This window comes from Melospiza melodia, chromosome Z (assembly GCF_035770615.1).
Source record: "Melospiza melodia melodia isolate bMelMel2 chromosome Z, bMelMel2.pri, whole genome shotgun sequence".
In the NCBI taxonomy this organism is placed as follows: Eukaryota; Metazoa; Chordata; class Aves; order Passeriformes; family Passerellidae; genus Melospiza; species Melospiza melodia.
In genome coordinates, this window is record NC_086226.1 from 13,365,142 (window position 1) to 13,391,355 (window position 26,214).

At 38.8% G+C, this 26,214-nt stretch overlaps 1 protein-coding gene across 2 annotated transcripts; it reads left to right on the top strand.

Annotated features, from left to right (window-relative positions):
• The first annotated feature begins 1,688 nt into the window (after positions 1-1,688).
• C7 (complement C7) lies at positions 1,689-25,514 on the top strand. Of its 2 annotated transcripts, none has more exons than XM_063180172.1 (18): positions 1,689-1,805; positions 2,411-2,466; positions 3,219-3,291; positions 4,217-4,358; positions 5,162-5,303; positions 6,094-6,232; positions 6,890-7,012; positions 8,158-8,401; positions 9,136-9,249; positions 9,657-9,823; positions 10,844-11,072; positions 11,653-11,824; positions 12,191-12,278; positions 13,490-13,622; positions 14,190-14,381; positions 16,616-16,712; positions 21,674-21,858; positions 23,812-25,514. In XM_063180172.1, the coding sequence occupies exons 1-18, from the start codon at positions 1,791-1,793 to the stop codon at positions 23,997-23,999; spliced, it is 2,499 nt and encodes an 832-aa protein (XP_063036242.1). In that variant the 5' UTR covers positions 1,689-1,790; the 3' UTR covers positions 24,000-25,514. The 2 variants fall into 2 exon arrangements, with proteins under 2 accessions (XP_063036242.1, XP_063036243.1); XM_063180173.1 differs by lacking the exon at positions 1,689-1,805 and adding an exon at positions 1,956-2,110.
• The last annotated feature ends 700 nt before the right edge of the window (positions 25,515-26,214 follow it).

Consider the following 26,214-nt stretch of genomic DNA (forward strand, 5'->3'; position numbering starts at 1 on the left):
TGCCATCAGGGGAAGTCATTAGGGAGCTCCCCAGTCAAGCCTTTTATTATAATTGATGTTATTGTAGAATCACATGTCAGTCAACCTGAGACTGTACTAGGTGTTGCACAGTCACAAAATTCAAGCATAAGTAGATGTTTATGCTACTGCATATTGCCTTAAGTGTCAATAACACACACAAAAATGTAGGAAACTATATAAATTGTTCAGAGCTTAAATGCTAAGTAGAAAAAAGCTGCTGTAAGTACCCTGTGAAATGAAATAAGAATCAGTCATTCCCAGTCCCACTGCTCTAGACACACTAAACACCCATCCACTGCAAAGAAGTGAAATGCCATTTTTGCAGTCCTAGGAACAGCAAAAATCCAGCTCTGCCCTCGTTCTTGTTTGCACCATATTGGTTCAGTTTCTTTGCCTTTGTTACTCTGAAGACAGAGTCAGGAAAAATCAGGGGCCTGTTCCCAAAGAAAAGAAGATAAAATCCTTAGGTTGAAGTATACCTGAATATACAGCATCTGCCAGAGTAACATTTTTGTCTTGCTGAAATACTTTTTGTAGGAAGTCAGTCTATCAATATAAACTCATTTGAATATGATAGCAGTATAGTAATGACTTGACTACCTATTAATTGAGACCAGATCCCTGCCAACACACACACTTTCTTTGCTAGCTCTACTTGTCCTTTTTTATATTTACTTGCATGTTTTGTTTGGGAACCAAACCAGTATATCTTGGTCATGAGGGCCATTATAGCTAATGATATACTTACAAAAAGTTAAATTGCTATCTAAGCCATTAAAACAGCTGACTGAAATATTAAGACATATGTCTGGATGGATAAAATATTTTTTGCATTTCCTGTATTCTGGGCCAGCTATTAAAGGTCTTAACTCAGTTTTAATAATTTCATTCATAGGCAAATGATCACAGTCAGAGTTGCACAAATTGGTCATAAACTAAATGAAAGCATGAGGATTTTGATGAAAAGCAATAAAATATGTACAGAAGTGTCAAAAGTCTGTGAATTACATTATCAAAGAAATTCATAGTTGCTAAACCTAAAAGGTCCCAAAGACAGGTTCTGGCTCATCAAAATTGGCTCTGAAGCATGGACATAGTGTGATCCAAGATCTAGGCATCTTCTTAAGGAAAGCAGAGCATGCCAACAGAGTGCAGGGCTTAGAGCTCACCATATTGTGATGGTATGACACGAAGCATTTAGTTTTCTGAGGACTGTGTAGACAGTTAAAAATTGGTGTAGTAGCTGAGATCTAGTATATAAGACATCTTCACATAGGGGTGCTACTTTTCTGTGAGGGCTTTATCTGGAGTCCACTAGGATAAATTAAGGTAAATTTCCCCAGCATTTTCTTTGGCCTTTTCATGCCATTACTGCAGTGGATCAGCTCTGAAAAGTGGGGGGAAAAAATCAAAACTAAAAAAAAGAGGACATGGCAGGATAAGGAAAGGGAAAATTAAAGTGTTCTTATTTCTTTTTGAGTCTTATATCTCCACAAAAAGCATGCAGAACCAGGCTAGAATTGACCAAAACTTGCATTCAGATCCATAAGCTGATTTTCACTGTGAAATTTGATACACAAAAATCAGCATGACTTTGGAAGTGGAGAATGAATATTTGTGCTTAAAATAAAACCTTAGCAACATCAACTTCATCCTAGAGCAGTTCTTCCTGCCGCAGCCATGAATTCAGCTGTGATGTAGTGCATGCAGCCTGGGATCTCTCAAAGGTCTTGTTCAGAGGAAAGAAACTATGAGAAGACAAAGAAAAGATGATTCTTCTTTCAGTAAGTGCTCATAATTTTCTGCCAGCCCCTGCTAATATATCCAAGCCTTGATTTATATGTCTTAAAAATACTGAGCAACTCCCAAAGCAGGCTGTGTCCCTGGAGAGAACTAGATGGGTTAAGGTTAAAATTCCTTGGCAATATTCAACCCTTTTAGGGAAAGAAAAGCAGGGTAGCGAGGCAGAATGAGGAGATGAACAGCAACAGACAGACTGACTGACTCCTTTGGCTTCCAAATTGAAAATGCTAGAAGTGCATTTTCCCTGGTAATTGCTGTATATCTGAGTATTTTATCTAACATGAAGGTAAGAAAATTGCTTACTTAATTTGTACTGATGAAGTGAATATGAAAAGTGCAATGAAATATTAATTTATATGGAGAAATAGTTAGCTGAAAAAGTAATTGGACAGCATTGCAAGAAAGAAGAAAATTTAAAATCAAGCTTGCACAACAAAGCTGAAAAATCTGTGTGATATTTTCCGTTTATTTCTAAAGCTGACTAGTGTATAGATTGCAGAAACCTTGAACAACTGCATGTCCTAAAAAGGAAGGAAAAAGTAGAAAAGCAAAGCAAATTTGCTTTTACTTCCTTATTTTTTTTCAGGTGCTGAGGATTTTTCTGTTGCTGGAAGTTTCAGGCTTCTTTCCTATTCTTTCCAGGTGAGTATTTGTTTAATAAAATGCATGTTGAAAGTTAAGCATATATAATTGTGGTGTGTGATGTGAGGCAGGGTTTCAAGGGGTCGTCAGGTATATTTCCTGGGAGAAATACACACTGTTTGGTGTCAGCTCTGGCGCTGCCACCAGTGACAACTGTGAGGCATTATGGTGTCCTTTAACTTCTACCCAGAGGAGTCAGCCATCCTTGGGGAGAAGGGTACACGGTGGTGGCGTGAGGGACAGCAACCCACGCCTGTGGAACACAGCACAGCTTACCCCAGGCCAGCCCCAGGCCCAGGGACAGGTTGCTCCCCCAAAACCTCCCATGGGAACTGGCAGTTTGTTTTGTTTCTGATCTTTAGGCTAAGTGAATGTGTCTAGTTTCTTCTTTCCAATAGCCAGAAAGGCCAGGCTGGGATTGATTTAATTCTTACACATGAAATGCAAAGCCAAGGGGTTTTGTACATAGCCCTAATTATTATTGAAGGTTTGCTTTGCCTTTTAGGAAAGTTTTGCACTCATGCTTATGGATGGAAATCTCTGATGATTTTCCTCTCTTTTCTTTTGTTTGTTGGTTTGTTTTTTTGTTTTTTTTTGTTTTTTTTTGGTTTTTTTTTTGTTTTGTTTTTTTGGGTTTTTTTTTGTTTTTTGTTTTTTGTTTTTTTTGGGGGGGGGTTGTTGTTTGGTTTTTCTTTTTTTGTGTTTTGTTTGATTTTTGTTTGTTTTTAATGCAAAAACCAACACCGGAACAGCCCTTCTCCCGTCCATTGCCGCTGGAATTCTTTTGGCCCTTGGTCCGAGTGCAATGGCTGTACTCAAAAACAGGTATAGATGGACACATTTTTTCTGTATTCAGAACCTCATTAGCATATACTTTTTCCCCCAGTAATTAAGAAACCACTCTAACATTAAACTCCCAAATCAGATTCTCAGACAAAATCCCCAGCACAACAAGAAGCTGAAGAGCAAAGAACTAAGAAGATAAATCTTCCAGTCTGTCCCAATATGTTTTCTATCAAAGCTATGATGTTCATGTTGTAAAATAATTTGTGCTCTTTTTATTTTGGTGATAGTTTCAAAAAGCTCAGCTGAGCTGTCAGGTAAACACAGATATTCCTCCACTGAGGGTTTGTACCAATTCCACTGATTTTTCATTAGTGGCATCGTGCCAAGGGAAGAAAACTTGGTTGCAAAGTGTTACTACCTCCAATGAAAATAAGTTGATGATTTTTCCACTGCAACTCTATAGATGTACAAGACACTTGCCTTTGATTTTCCTTCTCATTTACTTTGATGTTGCGCCAATTAAGGGAGGATTAATCAAAATTAAAGATGTGCGATGAGACAGTACTTACTTTTTTTAGAAACAAAAACTAGCCCACTGGATGTAAGATTTTATCATCTTGCTTAATGATGTTGTTTACCTTGAAAAACATTAAGAAATTCATATCAGGCATGGTTATTCCTATTAAAAATTTTTAAAAACCCACCTAAATTTCTTAGCAGCTTTCTCGTGACTTCAGTTACATATTAGATTTTTGACTAAACCATGCACCAGGCTAAAGACATTAGAGACAAAAGTGTTGTCTTTCTCTTAACTTGAGAGTTTGCTACCATATGGTGGTAATACCAGGTGTGTCTGTTCTCAGAAAAAATAGTGAATGTCTAGAGTAGTGGCAGTGTCTTCACAGTAGCAAACTATTCTGGCTTTGCATTTGTATTTCTAAGATATCCTTTGATTTGCATTCAGATTAGGAGACGGACAGTGGCAGTTTATGGGCAGTATGGGGGAAACCCCTGCTCTGGGCATACCTTTGAAACAAGACCATGCACCCCCACAAGGGGATGCCCAACAGAAGATGGCTGTGGCGATCGGTTCAGGTGTTTCTCAGGTACCAGCCAAGATAATTTTTAATATTTTCTACTTATGAAGTTAAGAAAATAACCTTGCTATCTTTCAAGTTCAGTATATGGGTAATGTATTTGCAGTGTTCTTGATCTACAGATGAATTTGGCTTAGGTGAATGTTTCCTTTGTTTCCAGCCTCGACTATGTGTGCTTTTACTTTAATCTGGAGTATTGCAGAGCATCGAAGATAGTATGCTGTAGCCCTGGTACCTCTCTAACTCATTCTGCCTTACTTGTTTGCCCCAGAGAACAGGTTTTTTTCATTATAAAGAGGTAGTTAAGGAATGCAACCTTACACTGATGTCTTGCTGCTGTTCTAGGCTATTTCCAAATATGAAATTACCTGGATCATGAAAACTAATGCTCTATAAAATGTATCCTAGCATCTCCCATTACCTTCACAGAGGAGCACATTATCTCGTAGGTAGATATTTATCAGAGAGGACTGTGATAAACAGGTTTTGGTGCTACTAGAGAGACAATCACAGTTAATCACCAAAGGGATTTGGGTCAAAGGGTGAGAGCTTAGGAAGCAGATCTAGAAGTCAACTGTTTCACTGATATATCATCAGCCTTGAATAGCTATGGCTCTCTCGAGTGTGCTATGCACTATTTCTTTATGTCTACATTTAATGTTCATAAGCCCTCATGGGCATGGTCTGTTCATCATGGGAGTGAATATGCTAATTAATGTAGTAGATTAGTTGGACTTCTGCTTTGATTTTAGGTGATCTATTTTTAAACTAACAAATACTTCTTTTTTCCATGCACGTTTGTCCTGATTTAGGTCAGTGCATTAGCAGATCCCTAGTGTGCAATGGTGATCAGGACTGTGAGGATGATGGTGCAGATGAAGATAGATGTGAAGAGAGGAAAACTGTATGTGATATTGACAAAACACCTCTGAATTCAGAACTTACAGGAGCAGGGTAATGTTCTGTGCCAGACTCAGTAGTACTGGTTCCAAATGCACTTACATTTTGATGTATTAGCAAGCTCTGGGTGTACAGATAGATTTTCTGGGCTTATGGTAAAACATCTCATATGCAAAAGTGTTCAGTACAACTGCTTCCACCGTGCCAGCGGTTCCATGCAGGATGTACAAGTCCTTTGACCTGAAGCACTGAATAAATCTTTTAGTGTTTTGTTCCTGCCATTGAAAGACAGCTACTAAGATATTAAATCAAATTTCAACTAATAGCACAAGATCTTCAGCATGGAAAAAATGAGCCAGCAATGTTTATTCTTTTTGTTCATTGCTGTTGAATTTAGCACTCTAGATTCAAATGGATTTCTAAACTGCAACCTGTCGAAACAATTGTTTTAAGTTTCTTTGGTGTTGATTTATTACTTTTTATGCTACACCCCAGGTATAATAACCCTCCCTCTCTCCAGCCCCCTTTTGGAATGGATGCCCTGTATTCCTGTGTTGCAGTAATTGTTCAAACAATAGGACTTAAAATCAGTTGAGATAGATATAACTGTCTTAATCTATAGAGATAACGACGTGTTAATTTTTGCTGACAAATCAAGACCAACATTTCCCTTTCAATGCTGTAACATGCTATGCATACTGCAGTTCTGCATGTATAAAGGGCTATCAGGTGATAACCCCGTGGTTAAATCAGCCTGTGGTCATGACTTGCAGATACAGCACTCAGTTATAATGGCTCTGTAATTTTTGTCTCTGTCTTAATGACGTATTTTTTCTTCTTATAGCTTTGATATTATTACTGGTGAGACTAAGGGAAGAGTCATTCATACAAAAAGCTTTGGAGGGCAATGCAGAAAGGTCTTCAGTGGTGATAGAAGAGAATACTACAGGCTGAGTGAAAGTGTTCTTGCTTATAATTTTCAGGTATGTTTCTATTAAGAATAACTTTGTTTTTACTGTCAGGATTAAAACTGGGAGAATGATGCAAATCTTGCAGGGGCCTTTGGCAGGTACACTTCCCTAAACACAGCTCACTAACACCTGTATCCTCTCTGCAGTTGCTTATTATTTTGAAATATAAATTGGTGTGTATCTTGCTAAAAGAAAAGGAAAAAAAAAAGAGATTAATTTCTTAGATGTGATTTCTAAATCTTTCACAGTTTGAATGCAAAGCTAATCTCCTTAGCATAAGCCGTGACCTGAATCACCCTAAGAAATGCTTTTTGGAGGTGAAATACAGGGCTTTGGCATGCTTTGTGTAGATCTTCCAGAAAAGTTTTGGTTTTTGTTTGAAGTCAGTCTCAGTGATTTTGTTTGCCTCACATTTATCAGAAGCATGCCAAACAATCCATACTGCATTTACTGCATAGCATAAATATTTGAGGTTATATATATATATATGAATGGATTTCCATGCTTTTCCAGTAGTGTGCAGTACTTTTTACGAAATCTAAAATGGATTCAGTCTGAAAAACACATCAGCTTATTTTGCATCAGAAAGGCCTTGGTCTATTCTATATGTTATAGTTTTTAAATCCTACATTAAGTTCTTCATGCAGATGTCTATCTGTCACCTTCTAGGTTAAAGTTCAAAATGATTTTAGTTATGAGTTTTTCAACAGCACCTGGTCTTATATGAAGCACATAGAGAAGTATGAAAATTCAAACAAATACAAGCAGACAGAGAATAAAAATCTGCAAAAGGTATGTATAACTTGTCACTGTAGGGTAGTACTTTGCATAAATATTTTCATTATTTTACACATGTTTTTGTAGTAAGATGAAAATGCTTGTTTTATAAAGACATTTTGTTACAAAGTGCATGACAGTAAATATCCCATAAAACCTTTAAAAAGAGATCACTGGTTTGCTTATCAATCCAGAGGGAGCTGGCTGCTGTTTCTACTTCCTCTCTATTACCTATTTAGTAGTAATTTATTTATTTATTTACTATCTGTTTTTCTTCCTATTTAAGGAAGAAATCATTGGCTTCTTCTCATAATTGATTTATCTTTTTGGTTTTTTCAAGTGGTTCATTGTCCCCTTTTTTCTGCTACATCTTGGTCAGTATAGTGGAGCAAAAAGATTGAAATACTTCTGTGGTTAAAATTAACTTATAATGCATTTTCCATTAGCAGAACTCCATTAAGAAAGAAATCTGGTGTCTTCAACAGCCAGAAGGTCACAGTGCTTATGCCTTTAACTTATTTTAAAAGAAGCATTAGATAAATAATTTGAGAGTAATTTTCAGTTATGAAGTACAACCTCTGTCTTAGAGAAAATAAAATCAAGTAACAAATGTGTGCATTTTAGACCCCCCAAGCAGACACTAACAATGACATATTTTGAGACTCAGCATAACCCAGTTCAAAAGCAACTTTGAGAGTCTAAAGTTAACAGCATTGTACAGGCATATTGGCTTTTATAATTAAGAAGCATCCTCGAAATGGCCAGAGCATCTTACAACAAACGTCTTACCTAGTCAAAACAGGGTGCAAAGAACAACTGCACTGCCTGTTGTTTGCTTTCAGACAAAGCTTGTTAACCTTCTTCTGCCAGGCTTCTGAAAGCCTTCTGGAAGCCACCATTATCTTTGAAGAGTGAGATCTCACTTGTCCTTATGCTAGTTTTCAAGTACACAGGAGGAAAAGAAAGATGTTGCAGCAATTATAAATAAAGGTGCAACCATATTTCAGGACTTCAGGGTGTTCTTTTTGCATTTACTGTGTTGCTTAGGCATATCTATAAAGCTGTTGGTTAGTTGCCAATAGAAAGTGTGCGCCATCTGGCTATTAGGAGCCACTCTGATAGTCACATGGAGCATGACTGATGGCTTTTCCTTCCCCCAGAGTAAGCAGCTGATGGTTGTTGAGAACAGTGTGGAAGTTGCTCAGTTTATTAACAACCGCCCAGACTTTCTCACTCTTGCGGAGCCCTTCTGGAAGGAACTGTTCAACCTTCCAGTCGTCTACGAGCACAGCGTCTACCGAAGACTTATTGAACATTTTGGGACACACTTCTTACACTCTGGGTCTCTAGGAGGACACTACAAAGTTATTTTTTATATGGATACTGACAGAATGAAATCAGAAGGTAGAGTACTAGAGTGTTTGTTGCAGAAAGTCAATAATCAAGAATAAAAATTTATATGTATGTTTTTCCAGTTAATGTCTAAAATCACGTAACAGACTTCTACTACATTCTACAGAAAGTTACTACATTCTCTTCATTGTCAAAAGAAAGAAGACTAAAAATCTGCTCAAATCATAGCATTTAATTCTAGATCCATGTTTGTGACCTGCAGTGCTCTGGGTATGTGTATAAAAAATCACAGTCAGTTTAAGACCTCCTCAGGCTGAACTTGAATATAAATCTCAAACAATGTTGAAGTTTAAAGTTTACATGGAGATCAAGGTGGAGAACTACAGTTTTGTGTAGAGCAGAAAAAATTACAGAGTAAACACCAAAATGGCACCTATAATGGTAATCAGTTGGAGCTGAGGCGAGAAAATAAATGAGACTGTAAACTATTCCCAGATACACCTCACACCTCTGAACATTCATCCCTAATCTTTAGCAGTGTATGGATCTTCCTACAGCACACAAATACTAATTAGTTACCTGCTAGTTTAAGTGTAGTAAACCAGGAGGTAATTAACTAGCATTTGTGTTAGTGGGAAGATCCACACAGTGCTAAAGCTTATGGATGATAAGCTTTATGATCTCTCATAAAGAGATATCATGACCTCTCTAGCCAGTGGAAAACTCGGAAATGAATCCAACACATTTTCTGTGTACAGTATTGTTAATGGATGGATTATCTGCAGGTGTCAGCATAACAGACTTGTACAAGTGTACCTCATCAGGCTGGAATGCACTCATTGTGAAAAAGAAGAAGACAGAATGCACCAAACTGGATGAACTGCTACGGACTTCTTCAGGTAAATGTTCAGTGGTGACTCACACAGTTGTCGTGTATCCATCTCTCATCTCATCCTAAATTGCTGTCAAAATGAGGAGCAGGTGTTGATAACTTTGATGAATTCTGTCCTAATATGCTAAACCCAGACATCAAGTGTCTGGTTTAAAAGGCTCTCTGGCACTTGTCAATTATTGCTAATGCTTTCCCAGAAAATAGCACTTTTCTGAATACCCAAAGTTAGAGCTGCCAAGCCACCTGGAAAAACAGATACCACCTATATATGATCATTGTAGGCACAGGTGGTTGAATTGCACCAGTGAGTCCTTTCACTACTTGCTAGCAGAGTTTTTGCGTGCATTGTTTCTATTTCCATTTGTAAACATAGCAACACCTACATTTTATCTATTCCCGATCCTGAATCTGCAGGAAGCACTGGCAATAAAATTAAAGGAGACCCTTACATAGAAGGAGGAAGCCCAGGTGCTGTTGCTGGCCTTAGTTATCTAGACCTGGGTAATCCTGCTGGGAACAGTCGGATGTACACCTTGTGGGCTGCATCAGTGACAGACTATCCCAGAGTAATTAAAAAAAAGGTAAGGCTATTTTCCTGAAGCAGAGGTGAGTAGATGGGATCACCTCAAGGGGAGAAATTAGTAAGCTACGGTTGGTGATTAATCATGCCATGATCTACATTCATTTTGTTTTCAGATCACTTTGTAAAACAAGGAAAGTGCTCAGGAAGAAAATGCTGTGAAGCTAATATGATCAGGTGCATGACAAATCTAAGTCCCTTGGCAGGTCAATACCTGTCTTCAGTGACTTGAATGGAGTTCTAGTTAGGAATAGAGGGTCATGTTTGCGTTGGAGAAATACCCAATTTGAGATAGCCCCTTTCCCAAAATGCATATGGGCATGTCAAGGAAGTTGCTTCCACTTCACTTGCCGACTTCTGCATATTTCTTTTACTTCTCCTCCTTCACTTTGAATCCAGAAGTTTAGCATAACTGGAGATTCTCCAAGGCAGACACTTCAGAGCTGGGCATGGCCCTATTCACTGCTACCTTGTCTATGTCCCTTTTGGGAAACACCTACATATTCAAGAATGGTATGAGCCCCAAAAATTTCTATTGGGAAGTTTTAGCTAAATGTAAAAGCATATAATATCATAAAGTAATCAATTCAAAGGCAAAATAGTTTCAATTTCTGTTACCTTTGATCACTGGCCAATGAAATGCCATAGTGGGCTCATAAAAATCAAATGTGTTTATTTTTTATGCTGGGAACATCTGGGAGAATTCAAGAATTGAAGTTCATTGGTGGTCTGTGTTGTATTTTTATGTCAGCTGCATCCTCATAGCTCAGATATGTTTAAACATGACTGACATACCAGTAGCTTTAAAGGATGCTTTTATGCAGGACTGGCTTTTCCTAAAAAGGCTAATATTAAATACTGAGATAAGATTTTAGCTAATTAGCAAATTAGATCATCTAATGTACTAAATCCCATGTGCAGAAGCAAATGTCACAAATTATTTTGCATGATGAAATGTGCTTATAAACTCTTATATTACAGTAATAACGATTTAATATGAATGTTTTCCTACTGTGTGTAGCTAACACCATTATATGAGCTGGTAAAGGAAGTGCCCTGCTCCTCAGTCAAAAAGCACTACTTAAAACAAGCCATTGAAGAATATATGGCTGAAAATGATCCCTGCAAATGTCAGCCTTGCCAGAATGGTGGTGAGGCGGCTGTGGAAGGAACACAGTGTGTGTGTTACTGCAAGCCTTACACCTTTGGAGTGGCTTGTGAGCTGGGAACCCTCGTGCAAGATCAGCCAGGTCAGCACTCTCTCTTTAAACCCATGAGAATTCAGAAGTGGCACAATATGTTCTCCTGCTCCCAGAGTCTGTCTGTCACACTGCACACCCATGCAGTGGCTGCTGGGGTGAGACATCACTGCAAACAAACAGCATGGGGAGGGTCGTGCCAAGCCTGAGTCTTTGTTTAGCATGTCTAAACAGTCCTCAGCCAAGAGCTGGTTTTGTTATTAGTGTTAAATACAGTGGACAATACTAACTGCTCAATGCAACCACCTATAAGTAAGTACATGTCCTAAATTAATTATCAATGACTTAAGAAAAATTTCCTTTTTAATTTTATACTTAGTAGTAGCTGGTAGCTATTTTCATTTTCTGTCAGGCACTGATAACACGCAGCCTCTGTGGAATAATACCTATGTCAAAGCTGAGTAAAGATGGAAGATTGGATTATTACAATCTGGAATTTTCTGTAAGGGCACAGTTGGAGCCATCACTAGCTTTGAGCAGCGTGTGACTTTAAACCCTCTCAGAGAGAATGCTTTAATGAGAGAGTGGTTTAAAGAGACTGGTTTTCACATTAAACCAAACATTGCCACAGGTGTTGTTGATGGACACTGGAGCTGCTGGTCCTCCTGGAGTCCTTGTTCAGGGGGAAGGAAATCAAGGAGTAGAACCTGCAACAACCCCTCCCCACGTGGTGGTGGGAAGGCCTGCCTGGGAGAGCAGCATGAAAGCAAAGCCTGTGAAGATGAAGAGTTGCAGCATCTTCGGTAAGTAATAAAAAATACTTGGAGATAACTGCTGAAAGATTTAAAAATTTGTTTCAGAGGGGTGCATAAACTATTGAATTCAAGGAGATCATGTACTGAGCTTTAACATTTAAGTTGAAAGAAAATGAAATTCAGAAGCTGTGAATGTCATAGAAGATAAGGCTAGAAAATGGGGTAAGAGCCAGTAAACTTGACAGCATTCTATTTACCACTCTCTTGGATAGCCTGGCAGCGCCTGATTTCAATATAATCATGATGTAAATGTACGCATAATAGTCTTGAAAATGGGCTTCACTGAGGAGTGTAGCATTTTGAAAGGAAAGAAAACTAAATTCAAACTAAACTGTACTTTTGTTTGCTTCACAGCTTGATTGAACCACACTGTTTTGATTTATCCATAAATCCTACAGAGTTTTGTTCACCTCCTCCTCTCTTAGAAAATGGATTTGTTCAAGTGAGTTATTTCTATTGCTCTGTTATCTGTTCTATCCCTACCTGCAATGTCTTTTCTACAGTTAATATAGATGTTCACTTGCAAATTTGTATTTCTCCTGGCAAGCTTAGTATCTGACCAAGTGAATAGCCCCTCTTGCAGCATTTTTCACTGTCTGATGTTTACATGACAGTATCCAAAACTATTCAAACTAAAAGTTAGATAAAACCAAAAATGCCCCACCCTCAAAACCAGAACAAAATCTTTGCTTCTCTGGACCATGGTACCTATACAGAATAGTCATCTACTTGTCCTTTATTCCATAAATGTATTAAAAATTACTGAGCCACATGGATTACACATAAAATCACAACAAACTAGAGAGAAAAATGCTCAGTCATTCATGAAGTCCATAACAGAATCATAAACAGATTTTAGGAATCTTCCCTCTGTAACTCACTATTCTGCTTTTTCTGGTGAAATGAAGACCTGGCAAGGTACTTGGTTCACCATAGCTTAGACCTATTTTGACAAGGGGGACTAATTCTTCCCTTGGAGGAATGGATTATGCCTTCTTCATATTATCAGGCTGTCATAAGTCTCTTTGCTCAATAAATAGATAAAAGGATTAGTTCAAAATTCATAAGTTGTCTCTGCACAACTGCAACATACAGCAAGATTCAAAATCTTGCCCTCCTTCTTTTGCTAGCAATTTTTTTTTTTTGCAATGAATAGTTGTCTCCTGCATTGATATTTTTGGTTCACAAACTAAAGGTAAAACCCTGCAATAGTCTCAGTTTTTCGTAAGATCTCTCCTTAGAGGACAGTGTAATATAAAATGAGAAAAAAACTGTATCTTCAAGTCCATGTTAACCTTTAGAAAGTGGATAACATGCCATCCTAAAAATTTGCAAAACCAGCACAGTCACTATGATCTCCCCCCAGGCCAAGGCTGTTCAAGATCTTATCCTGCCCTGCTAACGTTTGATAACAACCATTATTGGAGTTTGTTTATACATCATCAGGAGAGCGCTGTTCCATACCCCTTTTCATCACATTTGGTGACTTGATAGCCAGGATTGCCCCCAATATTCCAGACTCTCTCATCACTTCATTGTAGAGTAGCAATTCTACTTCTCACTGTCCTCAGCTACTGCATTCCAGAATCAAAGAGTGCTGCTGGTAGTTCTTATATTTTATATCCAAAATTTCACCTGTTTATTTTCTTTCAGAATGCTGAAAACTCATACCCAGTTGGGAAAAACATTGTTTATGCATGCAAACATGGATATTCTCTTGTTGGTGATCCTGTTGCTAAGTGTAGCAGTAATTTACAGTGGCAAGTTGGAGAGAGATATTGCCAGGGTATGTCTAACTGATTCTTGTTTTGAACTACAACTCCATTTCTGAATTCCAATGGAACAACTCAAAGCATCTGCTTTCCAGCTACATTGAGGAGAAAAGACACACCTGTATTTCCCATTTCCCTAGATGTAATCAGGTCTAAATTGACTTCTAGTGTGAATCCAGGTATTGTAATGCTGGATTAGAAACACACCCATAAAATCTAGTTTTAAGGCTATCTAGGTGTGTACCAGGACATGTTCTTCCAGGATCCCATATGTGTGATATCTGTCTACTAGAAAACTGCTGCCTAGTGGGAACTGTCAACAGAAACATGGGTCCTATTGAAAGGGAAGCCCTCATAAAGCTAGGCTGCACCTGCAGGCAGTAGGAGAATATATTGTCTGTGTGTTCCTAGTTTTGCATGTTTGACTGGTGTGATGAGTTAATATCCTGACAGGTTTCTACAGGAAAGTCAGCTAACCTCACAATTCAAATTTTTATGGAATTTTTGAGAAAATAAAGTATGTGACTGCTTTATGCAATCCACTGATTTTCTGTGGCTGTCTCAAATGCCTCCATCCACAGAAACTGCTTGTCTCCTGCCTGAGCTGGAGCGGGGTTTGCAAGGAGAGCCATGGAAACCTGTGTATGAGATTGGTGAGAGAATAACTCTGTCATGTCCACATGACATGCACTTGGAAGGGGCACGCTCCATTTTGTGTGAGCCCAGCCTCAAGTGGTCTCCTGATGTGAAGACTATCCAGTGCAAGAGACCAGGTAAGCCACTGCAGTCCTCAGGTACAATGCAGGAGTTTCTTTCCTAAGCTTAGTGCAGGTTAGACATATAAAGAGCTATTCCTGAGATAGTGATAGAGAAGCCATACTTACATTACCAGCAAGAAGCACAGAAAGCATGGGGATGTGTTTTCTGTGGTCTGTCCAAACAAGATGCCTGAAGGCATTTCATTGAAGTTTCATTAAGGCTTTTTGCTTCCCACTCCCCTATTGCTATCTAGTGTTATCACTAACTGTTTTAAGAGATTGCCTGGGATTTATGCTGTCTATTCTGCCACCCAAATATATTTCACTTTTCACACATTGTGTAACACTCCCACCATATGAACTACATCTTAGAGTTTTTCTATCTGGAAGCTGTTCAGTGCACCAGAGCCTCTTGTGATAGAGGATGACAGGGCTGGGTGACTGCTTTTGCTGATCTGGCACTCAGAGAGCTGACACAAAGGAACTGGAAGCAATGGGAAAATGCTGCTTTAAGTTCATGCTGTCTAAGCTCTAGTTTGATATGGGCAGGTAGTGGCAGAAAGGGAAATAGCCTATAGTTTCAAGCAGCTCTAAGATATCTTTTCCAGCTGTGGAAGACAGACAAAAATTTCTCTTGAGCACTGTTGTGATGCTGATCAGTGACACAGAGGCACCCAAGCAGCTTGTGCTTCCAGCATACCCACATCTTCACCTGAGGCCCTACATATTCACCTGGGGAGACCCTTGACTGGGGACTACAGGCACTGCTGCAGCAGACTAGGCACATCTCCTACATTTTTTCTGTCCTCTCGTTATCAGCCAATGCTGCTGACATTGCCTCAGCTGCAAAAAAAGGAAGGTGACAGTCAGGCTTAGACTTAAAAAGGCAGCAGTCCTGTGAGATTCCTGGTGTAAGTCATTTGCTGTCATAAACACATCAACAGAAGGGTAGTGATTTCTGAAGGAATGGCATAGCTGTACATAAATGACTTGCTGCTGCTAAACTGCCAGAGCAGCAGCTGTTACCAGTTACTTAGGCTTAGCCTCAGTGACTGATTTTCATTTGGTTTTTGGTTTTTTGCTAACATCAGGTTCTCAAATTCCATCAATAATTGGAAAGTTTCAAATGCTTCCATCAGAAAGAAAAGCAGCTTCTGCTTGGCTGTACGGAAGCATTGTATTAGTTAAATAAATAAATAAATAAAGAATAAATAAAATAAATAAAGAACAACAATTGGATTAATAACAGGTAAAAACTCAAGGAGTATGAGATAAGAAGGGTAAAAATTATGAAGATAAGTACTCATAGACACAATGGCATACTTATGTTTGGATGGGAGTGCTTAGTCACTATGCAACCAACCAGGGGATAAAGAAAATGCAGTGATTTTTGGTGAAAATTTCCCTTCTGCAGGAAGACAGGGTTATATTTGCTGTCTGTATCGTAATGCACTGAAATTCTTACTTTTTCTTTTTTTTTTCCTTTTTCTCTGATAATTTTTCTGTTTTGCTTAGCAAGTCTTAATCTCTAAGGGAGCTATTTTTTTAGGAAAGGAAATCTGTAGTACTAAATTTTCATGTTAGCAGACACACAATCTGAAAAAAATCAGGATGAAACCTCCTTGGAAGCTGTGTGGATATGGATTTAGCAAAGTCTTGCTGTTAACATGCTACAGAAACCTACAAAGAAATGTTTAGCAAAATTTGGAGTACAACTCTCTACTTAAAGAACGGTACACCTGTGATCATGAAAATTTCCCAGTCATTTCTATTATTTTTATTTTAAAAACAAACTGAGGACTGATGATGGAACTTGTAATTTTCATTACCATCAGTGTATAAAGGTATTTGGGTTCACATAGGGTTTTGGATCCTTAGCTTTTCTAGTGAAGTCAATAATTCTGAAACCCAATGACAAAACTGTTCCCAGCTATGATTCAGCAGTGCTAAATTTAGCAGAAACAAATAACTGCTGCAGGAATGAGATTAATGTTTAAGTTTTAGTATAATACCTGTCTCTTTCCATCTGGCTGGTGACCCATGGATAAATTACTGAACAGTAAATTTGCAAAGTGTATCATATCTTTTTAATATTGTTGATTACTTCCCTGTAGTAGATACTTTTAATGACCATGTAGGATGTGACTATGTCATGACTATATAATTCAGTGCCTTTTAAACTCAGCTAATAATTTCACAGCTGATCTTGTTTTTCTGACCCTTTATATCTGTGTGTTCTTCTGCTTCAGTGACCAGTGTGAAAACAGAGGTGACAGAGCCTAAATGTCAGCCATGGGAGAAAGTACATCAGTCACAATGTGTGTGCAAAATGCCCTATGAGTGTGGGTAAGTTCAGGCTCCATTTGGCTATTAGATTCTCACTTCATTCAAGACCAATTATATTTCTTAAGTTTTCAGTCTATGGTAGAGGAGAAAACTTTACTTACATGAGGAAGAGACATACTCGGTTTGCTTTACACCTCAATCAATATCCTCTTCATCACTTACCTGCCTTGTCAGAACTGTCAGTGGGTTTTAGCAGTGCTAAAATATGGTTGGATGACAGAAAGTGAAGGCATAATTTTGCTTGATCTGTGAAGCAGATGAAAAAAGATAAAATTATATTTTCAAGATTTAGAGGATTAAGGAAAAGTTACAACAGAGGCCCTTAGGACACAAACCATCAAAGCAATAAACTAGTGAAATAAAGCATATTTATTTTCACTGCTGAGAGACTAGGGGGTTATGAAGGACACAATAATCTAATTCATCTCACATTTACACAGCAGTTTTCACAGACCAGTCATGTCACTTTTCCTGACTTTATAACTTGCAGATTAGAGTTTGCTGTTTCCTGTTTAATCTAAGCCTATATTCTGCAATAAGCAATGCAGAAGAAATAATGTAAGGGAATGAGTAAGTCTCTCAATTCTTTGAGAGACACAAAAGGTAGAGAACAAAAATGGAGGAATAACAAGAAGACACCTGGGACCAAATAGTGCTGATGAGCAGATGTGCCAATGAGTTCAGCACTCCAGCATCTGGGCTGGTTTGCATAGACTGGATGATGTTTCCTATCAAGTCACTCCTATAAAGTGGGTGTGGGCTCTAGATATGAAATCTGGCCAGATTTATGTGACTGAGTTGAGTAGTTTGGAAGCTTCAGGATAACAGACCAAATATGTGTTACCCATATGTAATAAGAGGAAGAAACTGTGAAAATGTTTCAAGTGATTTCAAGGTAGAGCTTTCAGTGGAGCATGGGTACTTCCCATCAGGCACATAGACCAAGAGTGCTCTCCATGATGATTCTGATTTTAAGAGAAGATTAGCACTCTGAACATCTCAAAATTAAAATTGGTGAGCTTAGTTCAGATGCAGATGAACTGCATAGTTCCCTAGGGTCAGAGGCCATTGACCTGTGTGCAGGTTTATTACAAACCTGTAAGTGCCAGGTTTGTAATAACTCTGCAATCCAGTGCTATTCCTCTGCTTAAACACCTAAATGCTTCAAGTAATCTGGTCCTGCTCTTTTCTCTCAACAGTTATTTAAAAGAATCAGCAACTCCTTTTCTGGTTTATGTATGTGTTGAGGTCAGTTACACAGAATACAGGGGAGTCAGAGCTAGGGAAGGCCCTGGGCAGAGTCACAATAACCTTGGTGGTTTAAATGAATTATATTTAGCTACGCATTGAAGCTTCATTTGTAATTAATCTACTACTTGCCTATTTCTATTTTTTTATAATTGTGTTTAAAATGGCAAGAATATAGATAACAGTCATTTTTGTTACCTCATGCCCTCTTTTCACTGTCTTGAAATAATGCATCTGATGATGGAGGGATAAATCATCAGCTGTCAAAGCAGACTAATCTTCCAGCCTGTTATAAGGCCGTAGGAGTAAAGCATGTAAGTAGATCTTGGTCCAATCTTTCCTCAGAGAGCAGAATTAACTTGCTTTGTTTTGGCAGTGACTTTCAGCAGTAGCCTCTTCTCTGAAGAGTGTTTGTAGCAAGAAGAGTTCATGTGGTAATTCAGGAACACCGCAGTTTCAGACCTCTCCTCCATCCTTTCACTTTCCAAGAGACTAGCTACAGAGGCTGCCCATAACAGCACAAAAACCCTAGAACAGGCTGGTGATTTGTCCCTCTTGGTGGGGTGCCTTAGGCTACATCTGTCCTCATCAGTGAGAGCAAGGCAAGGCAATGATCCCTAGGCACCAGAGCAGCCAAATTGGTATAGCAATTCTTGGTAAACCTTTGACAAGAGCTAGTTCCTGTATAATTCCCAGGAACAGCTCAGGAGTAACCAGGATGAGAGACCATTCCAGTTCTGATGTAGTCCCCATCCTCTGGGGCAAAGAGGGACACCAGCTACTCTTTGTAAATTGTCCCTAACACATGGAAGGAACCAGACTGTGGTGTGTTAATACAGGCAGAACCTCAGCCTCCAGTAGCTGAGACCTATCTGCACAGTGAAACATGAGATTTGATAATTTTGAAGTACTATCCTCTCTTTTTTTCTTCAAAATTGTTTGCAAAACATCTATGTCTCTCCTGTGTCACATTAAAACTTCTCATCTCAAATGTAATTCCAGGAAGTTAAAATCATTCCCAGCATGATGAATTTTTCACCAAAAGTTTCCTACCTCTTTTTGCAGGTGAAAGGTAGTGAAAGTAATTAGGGACTTAACAGATATTATTTAATCTCTCACAATCTTTGCTTTGGTAAAATATTGTTCTTATCCTTAACCTTATTTTTTCAGGTAAAAAGTATTGAATTTCTCACATTTACTTTACACACGGATTATTGCTTGCCTCTAAAAATTTTTTATTGCAATGATGCGATATTCTCAGCCTTGGGAAATATCCTTTCTCAGCAATGAGTGCAAATTATTAATTTCTCTTATGAGTGAAGATTCTCCATCCTTTTTCGTATGCATCTTAACATGTTGATTTCCACTGTCTTTCTTCTGCCTACGCAGCTGTAGTAAATATGTAAATCACTCTCAAGACAGTATGAGGGATTGAACTCTAGTGAGAGTTTGGCAACATGGTCCCTGAACTCCTGGATTCAAACTTTGGCAGCTGGTTAAATCATCTCCGGTTCCTCTTTTGGGTGTTTCTAAAGTGGTGCAAAGCAGACAGATTCGTGCAGACGTCTGATATTAATTAAGCTGCCTTCTCTGCAAGATTTTGATCTTAAGACTCAGATATTAAGATTTATCACTTAGGCAAGTAAAAAAGACATCTGAACAATTTTAAATATCATAAAAAATTTAATTACGGATTAAATACAATTGCTTCCCCTGGAACTCACTTTGTTCTTTAAGATGATATATAAACAGGGATTTTTACTTCTGTCTGTAAAGAAAACTCTCACATAAAAATCAGGGCCCCACTATCTTAGAGACTGTGCTGCCAGATGACCAAAGAGTACAATGCATACAAGTGCACCTGTTTCCTTTATCAGGTGCCTCCTGCTATATATCCCTTGGTCTGTTCTCTTGTGCTTCAGAATAAGAGTGTTAACCTCATTCTTTCTATTAAAAAAAGAGGATCAAGGAAAATTCATGCAACAAACTTCACTAGGGATTTAGTAGCTGTCATTTTGACCCAGCGCAGCAGTTAATGGACCTCAACCTGTGTTTGAGGATGCTAACCTAAGTGGAAGATATAATACAGTTCATAAAAATATTTGGTCACAGGTAGATGCACCAAACTTTTCAGACTCAGCTAATGTACTCCATGCTATATTTTAAATACCTTTAAGATGCACTATGCTACAGGTATTTTAAATTTTTTGTAAAGCTAGCTCTTCTACAAGGCTTCAAAGTCATCTTTTTAAGAACAATTCCCAAAGCTTGGAGAAGGCTCTTTTCCTTAGTACCTTACTTATAGATCAAAACCCACTTCCTAATTCACAGAAAAAAAAAAAAAAAAAAAGAAAAGAAAAAAGGAAAAGAAAAAGAAAAGTTATCTTAATGCCTGACTATTAAGTCAGCAATGTTTGAGTTCTGGGATTCTTACTAGGCTTTTCTCTTCCCTCCTCCTACAGGCATTCCCCTTCCCTTCAGTGAGCCCCATGAAGCTCATTAGGGCCATTTGCTTGTACCTTATCAGCCTCTTCTCCCCACCAAGCCCCTGTTTAGCCGAGGTTTATGTTCTGAACTGGCCTATTGGACACCAAGGGTTTCAGTGGAAGAGTTTGTGAGCTTAAAATGAGGAGCTGTGCTGAAGATTGGGCTTTGGGTCTGAATTTCAAAGCTCTCCATCCCCTGGGAGCCTGTCTCTGCTCTCTGGTACCCTGTGAGGTCCCCTCCCCATGGCTGTAAAGTGCGTGCAGGAGAGCACAGGCATGCTCTGCTCCAGATGGTCACTCTTTTGTTCATTCCACACAAATACTGCTGATTGCATTGAGAACAAGTGGAGAAGCTAGGAGTTCGAGATTAAAAGTCAGAAGTAATGGAAAGGGTTTTTTTCCTCCTCTCCTACACTTGGAACATGAAACACAAATAATGACAGCTTCTTGGAATTGAAGTAATGAAAGGGTTTTTTACTCTCCTCCTACACTTGGAGAATGAAACACAAATGGTGGCAACTTCCTGGAACTGTCCCCAAAGCAAACACCATTTAAGATTGCCCAAGAATTGTTATTACCATTTTTAAAAGCTCATTTATGTGGGTGTTAAAACTCTACCTGCATTTCAAGAAATAAGCAATTTTTTGGGTAATTTTTTTCTTAAGATTTCTGTGGAGATGTATGTGTATTTCCAGAAATATCTTTAGTTTCTGATGGTCGATTATAAGGTATTACTTAGTAAAAGCTGAGCATTTTAAAAGATAACAGAATACAAATCTTAAAGTATATTTGAACACCTTAAAATTAAGAAATACTTACAAAATATTGTATGTGCATGTTTGTATATGTCATATATGTATAAGAAATGCTTTCTGTGTGTGTACTTATGTTCATGCATGTGTCATAAATTAGAGAATAATTGAGATCTGAAATACTTTTAACTAAAGTCTCTCTCTCTGCTGCTGGGGTCAATGGCAAAAAGATGGTAATATCCCTGTCCTTCAGATGGGACAGATCTTGACTCTGCTGAGCATACTGTAGAAAAGGAAAAAGTCTGGACTTTTTCCAGTGTGTCCATGTTTTGAGTTCTTTACTGCACTCTTAGGAGATACTTAAGTGAACAAAGAAGTTACTACTAGACTCTGAATGTTTTCCAGTCTCTCAGCTGTTTTGAAGTTACCAAGATAAAGCACATTTAAATAGTGCATTTCCTGCCTTTGTTTTCAGTCCTTCTCTGGACACTTGTGCTACTGATCAAAGAACCAAGAGAAACACACCTTTAACTGTTTGCAAGATGCATGCCTTGGAATGCATGGGCAGAAAATACTCTCTGACTAATGCAGAAAATTGCAAAGTACCCCAGGCAGGTGAAATACCATGTGGATCGTGCCGCTCATGGGAAAAATGTAATGGTAAGAGAACTTAAAAACTGTAAGCAAAATTGTTCATGTGCCCAAAAGGATATCTTTATCGCTACTTATTCATTAGTAGTTGGGCAGTTGGTCTGTCCTGGTATGGCATCTGCAGTCCCTCCCAGAAGCACCAGGCACTGCTAAGCTGGCTCAAATCATTAGCCAGGTCTTTGGTATACAAACACGGCAGGAGCCTCCACCAGGGAAAGAGAACCCTGCAGGATATTGTAAAAAAATGTACTATGTACAGGAAAAGCTTATTCCTAGTCCCTGTTAAGTGAATCATCATTTTGGTCCACTTTGTCCTCTGGGTGAAACCCCTGCCGTAATCTTTTTCACTGTATCTACCTGTTCAGATTCCTTAAAACAGCAATTGCAGGAACTCTTACTGCCCACGGGAGTATCTAATCCTCTCCTGAAATTTGCCAAGCAGTCTCCCCAGCAGGATCCTGTGGTTAGGAATTAAAAGTCTTATTGTATGGTAGCTGGGAAAGCCAGTTACTGTTGTAGGTTTGTACAGTTTTGTTTACTGTCTGTCCCCAGTTTCTCGTATGATGATTAAAGGTGAGGTCTCTTCCCTCAGAGGAAATAGTTCCTGTTTTTTGTAATCAGTCTGCAGTGGAAGTTTTCAAATCCCTGATTTATTTTCTTTGAGTGTTCTACGCTGCATTGCATTTAATGAAGGTTGCCAGGAATGGAAATGTCAATTAATAAATTAGGGTGTTAGAAGTGCCCAAGCTAGAGGCATGGTTATTGTCATAATTTGAAAAGAAAAAGGATTACTAGATAGCAGTTAATCTGTTTTGTCTAGCAGGGTTGAACAGACAAAAATAATAACAACAACAAAGTCAAATCTGTCTGTAGCTTCAGCAAAGACAAACATAGGCAAAAAATTGCATACAACACCAAAAAAAGGGCACATTTATGAAAAATAAATATCAGGTGGAATATTCTGACCTGAATGTCACTGATATAGCTACACATATTTATTTATAGGAGTAGATCCTTTGATCTTGATGAAACTGTCTGTATGAAAATATAGATACCAGTTGTAAGGGTTTGCATGATCAGCTTGTTAATGTCCAAAGACAGATCTCTCATCTTACAAGTTATCTGAGCTCTAGAGTAGTAGATCCATGGACCAGTTCAAGAAGTAACATCAGAGAAGGCTTTGAGTACAGCATCTGAGATAGCTTGAGTAAGCTTTTCCCACAAGCATGATCAGACTCTCCAAGCAGAGGAAGCCCCAGCAGTGCACAATTTGTTTCCACTTCTAGTTTTTTTTCACTGAACCTGAATATCAGCTAATGTTACTGAAAGAATTAGGGAATTAGGTTAAGGAAAGACTGTCAGGAAGCTTTGGGTTGGAAGGGACCAGTAAAGATCCTCTAGTCCAACCCCCTTGCAATCTACCCGGATGTCTTCAACGCAACCAGGTTGCTTAGAGCCTTGTCCAACATGGTCTTGAATGTTTCTGGGGTGGGCCTTAGCCATCTCTCTGGCCACATTGATCCTGTGTTTCACCACCTTCATCCTAAAATTTCTTCTTCCTATCTAGTCTGAATAATGGTCCCTTTTAGATTAAACCCATTATCCCTTGTCCTAGCATTGCAGTCCCTATTAAAATGTCTGTCCCTATCTTTCTTATAAGCCTCCTTTAGGTACTGGAAGGTTTTATAAGGTCTCCCCAAAGCCCTCTCTTCTCCAGGCTGAACAATGGCAAGTGTCTCAGCCAGTCTGCGTAGGAGAGGTGGTCCAGCCCTCTGATGATTTTTGTTGTTGCCTCTGAATCTGTTCCAACAGGTCCATGTCTTTCTTGTGAAAGCTGACCACCCTCCAGAAAATTGCTTTCGGTCTTACAGATTTCCTAGAAACGTTTTAGTCTGGGTTTTTTTTTTCTTTTTGGTAACTTGGTTGCTATCCTGAGTGTTTTTCCTCTGTGCTTTTGCTTAGTGCCATCCAACACCTGTGTTTGTGATGAAGATGGGCTGTGTGAGGAGGGAGGTGCCCAGCTCTGTGCTGAAGTGAGTGGCTCTGCTGCCCGTCGGACCATGACCGAGTGCGAGGTTGGGCTGCTCAGGTGCCGGGGGGAGACTGTCACCCTTGTCAGCATAAGGCCCTGTGACACGCAGAGTAAATAAGATATGTTATGCTTTGTTTTGCCTATTGCTGAAGGATATGTCAAAACGTGTCAGCTCTTGGTCAGGACATACTTTGAACCTTGCTCTGCCAAATGTAAGCTCTGCTGTGAAATCCATCACAGCTGATGCGACTGTGCATCTGGTCAGCTCTGAATCAAGGCCTGAGGCTCTTTGTTAGACCGCGATGCACTTGCCATGACTGCTCACAGCAGAGCTCTTGCTTAGGCACCAGCCTTTCCACTGGCAGATTTACTTTGTATTTCCATCAGAATTAAAAAGTATTGCTGAAGTGTGATTGCCAAAGTAGCTATTTTAGTGATGGATTGCTATGTCTGACACTGTCAATATGTTTTTCTTAAAGCCACACAAGCATATGGTTGCGATGAGTAGATTTAGATTAGCAAAACATACAGACTAAGCTTTACAGAGTAAGTGGTATGATCCTTCTCTTTTAATAAAGCAGCTTCTTTCCACCATATGCTACTCAGCTGAGCAAACAGTCTGCACAGAACTGAACATGCTGTTGAGCCTGATGCACTCAAACACCAAAACAATATGCATTAATAGTAAAGCCATATTAAAGTAATGAGAATACATCTATGCTTGAAGATTCTTATACACAGAACCACTTCATGAAAAATCACCATTTTACGTTGTCATTATTAATATTATTGTTGTAATGATCTACACCTCTAAGCACAGGTAACTCAGTTACATTTGTCACATGCATTTTTGTTTGTGCCAAGACTAGTTTCTTTACAGACATTTGCACAAAGAGGCCTTCTGCCTTAGCAAAACTTTCTCAAAGGCAACTATTAGAGAATCTTTACAGCAATGAAGATGTTCTGCATGCAGTCCCCTCGGAGATACCACTGGATAATCTTCAAAGACTATTCCTGAATAAAAGAAGTCTCCTACACTCTTTTCTTACAGAGCTAAGCATTCTCTCTGGCATAGTTGGACCATGACAATTTTGCTTACATATTTCAAGTCCATTCAGGTATCCATGCTAGCAGTCCTATCCCTACGAACTATTCTTAGATACAAACAAGGATAAAGGGCTGGATAGCAAGTGGACGTTCAACCAAGGGCAGTACTATCAGCACGTATGATATGTATGTATGCGTTCAAAGCAACAGATTTTTTTTCTTACTATCGGTAATATAGTAAGATTAAACATCTCTCTTGTTTATCATGTTTCTACCAGTAGTTTCCTTGTATAAACCTTACCATCAGCTGGATAAAGCTTTGCTTTCTTTAATGCTGTCAATAAAGAGTGAGCCAGAACAGGAGTGGCTTTCCTTGGAGACTCTCTCTTGTGGAACCATCCATGTTGGAGGGGAAGGTTGCCATGCACTAACTGAAAGGACCTCCTGGCCTTTATAACCTTTCCCAGCTGTCTGGAAAATGATATCAGGTTGTGGGTTTTGGTTATTTTTTCTTCTTGAGCAAATAATAAATTTTTGTGAATAGCATACAGATGAAAATTAGTAGAATAAAATCCAAATAAATTTAGTCATCTATTTTGTCTTTATAATTTGCTCTGGAGTAGTAAGTAATGGTTTGTAGAGCACCCAAATGTTTGCTTACTTGATTACTCTCAAGTCTCTTGTCCACAATTTCTAACCCTTTTCTTGTGGCATTTGGCACAATATGTGATTGGACCATGAGTCTACTGGGTAGCAATAGCTTCCATATCTGCTCAAGGCAAGAAAAAAATCACCTGGAAATTTCCTGATAGATAGCACAGAGATATAGTGACTTGGTGATTCATGTCTTCAAACATAGGGGAACGGGGAAAACCAGCACAGCACAAGAAACATTGAGAATTCCTCTTTCAAAAAAACAATAAAGTTTCCAGATAATCATCTCTATACATCAGCAGGAACAGCTCTCCATGTCCATAAAATAAATTAGTCTGAGATAAGGCAGCCAAAATATTAATGAAGCCTGCATTTCAGATGCGGTCCCTGACATCTCACTGTTTATCTGACCCATCTGAATACTTTTTCTCTCTCCTTTTTCTTTCTAATTACCCACTTCATCTTTCCCCCTCCTACCTCTAAGTCCAGTCAGCTCCTTCTCTGTGGGTTCCTCACAGACACATTTCCTCCTCCTCCTAGACTGAAGGTGTCCAGCAAGGATCTGCTCTTCGTCCTACTGTGGTACCACATTCCGTTCCCTGCCTGACTTGTGATTTCCCTGACACATCAGG

Excerpts from the sequence above, each read along its gene's own strand:
- C7 (XM_063180172.1), top strand. Across the intron at positions 13,623-14,189 it reads TGGAGAGAGATATTGCCAGG|AAACTGCTTGTCTCCTGCCT; the intron begins GTATGTCTAACT and ends CTCCATCCACAG. Across the intron at positions 16,713-21,673 it reads AAAATGCCCTATGAGTGTGG|TCCTTCTCTGGACACTTGTG; the intron begins GTAAGTTCAGGC and ends CTTTGTTTTCAG.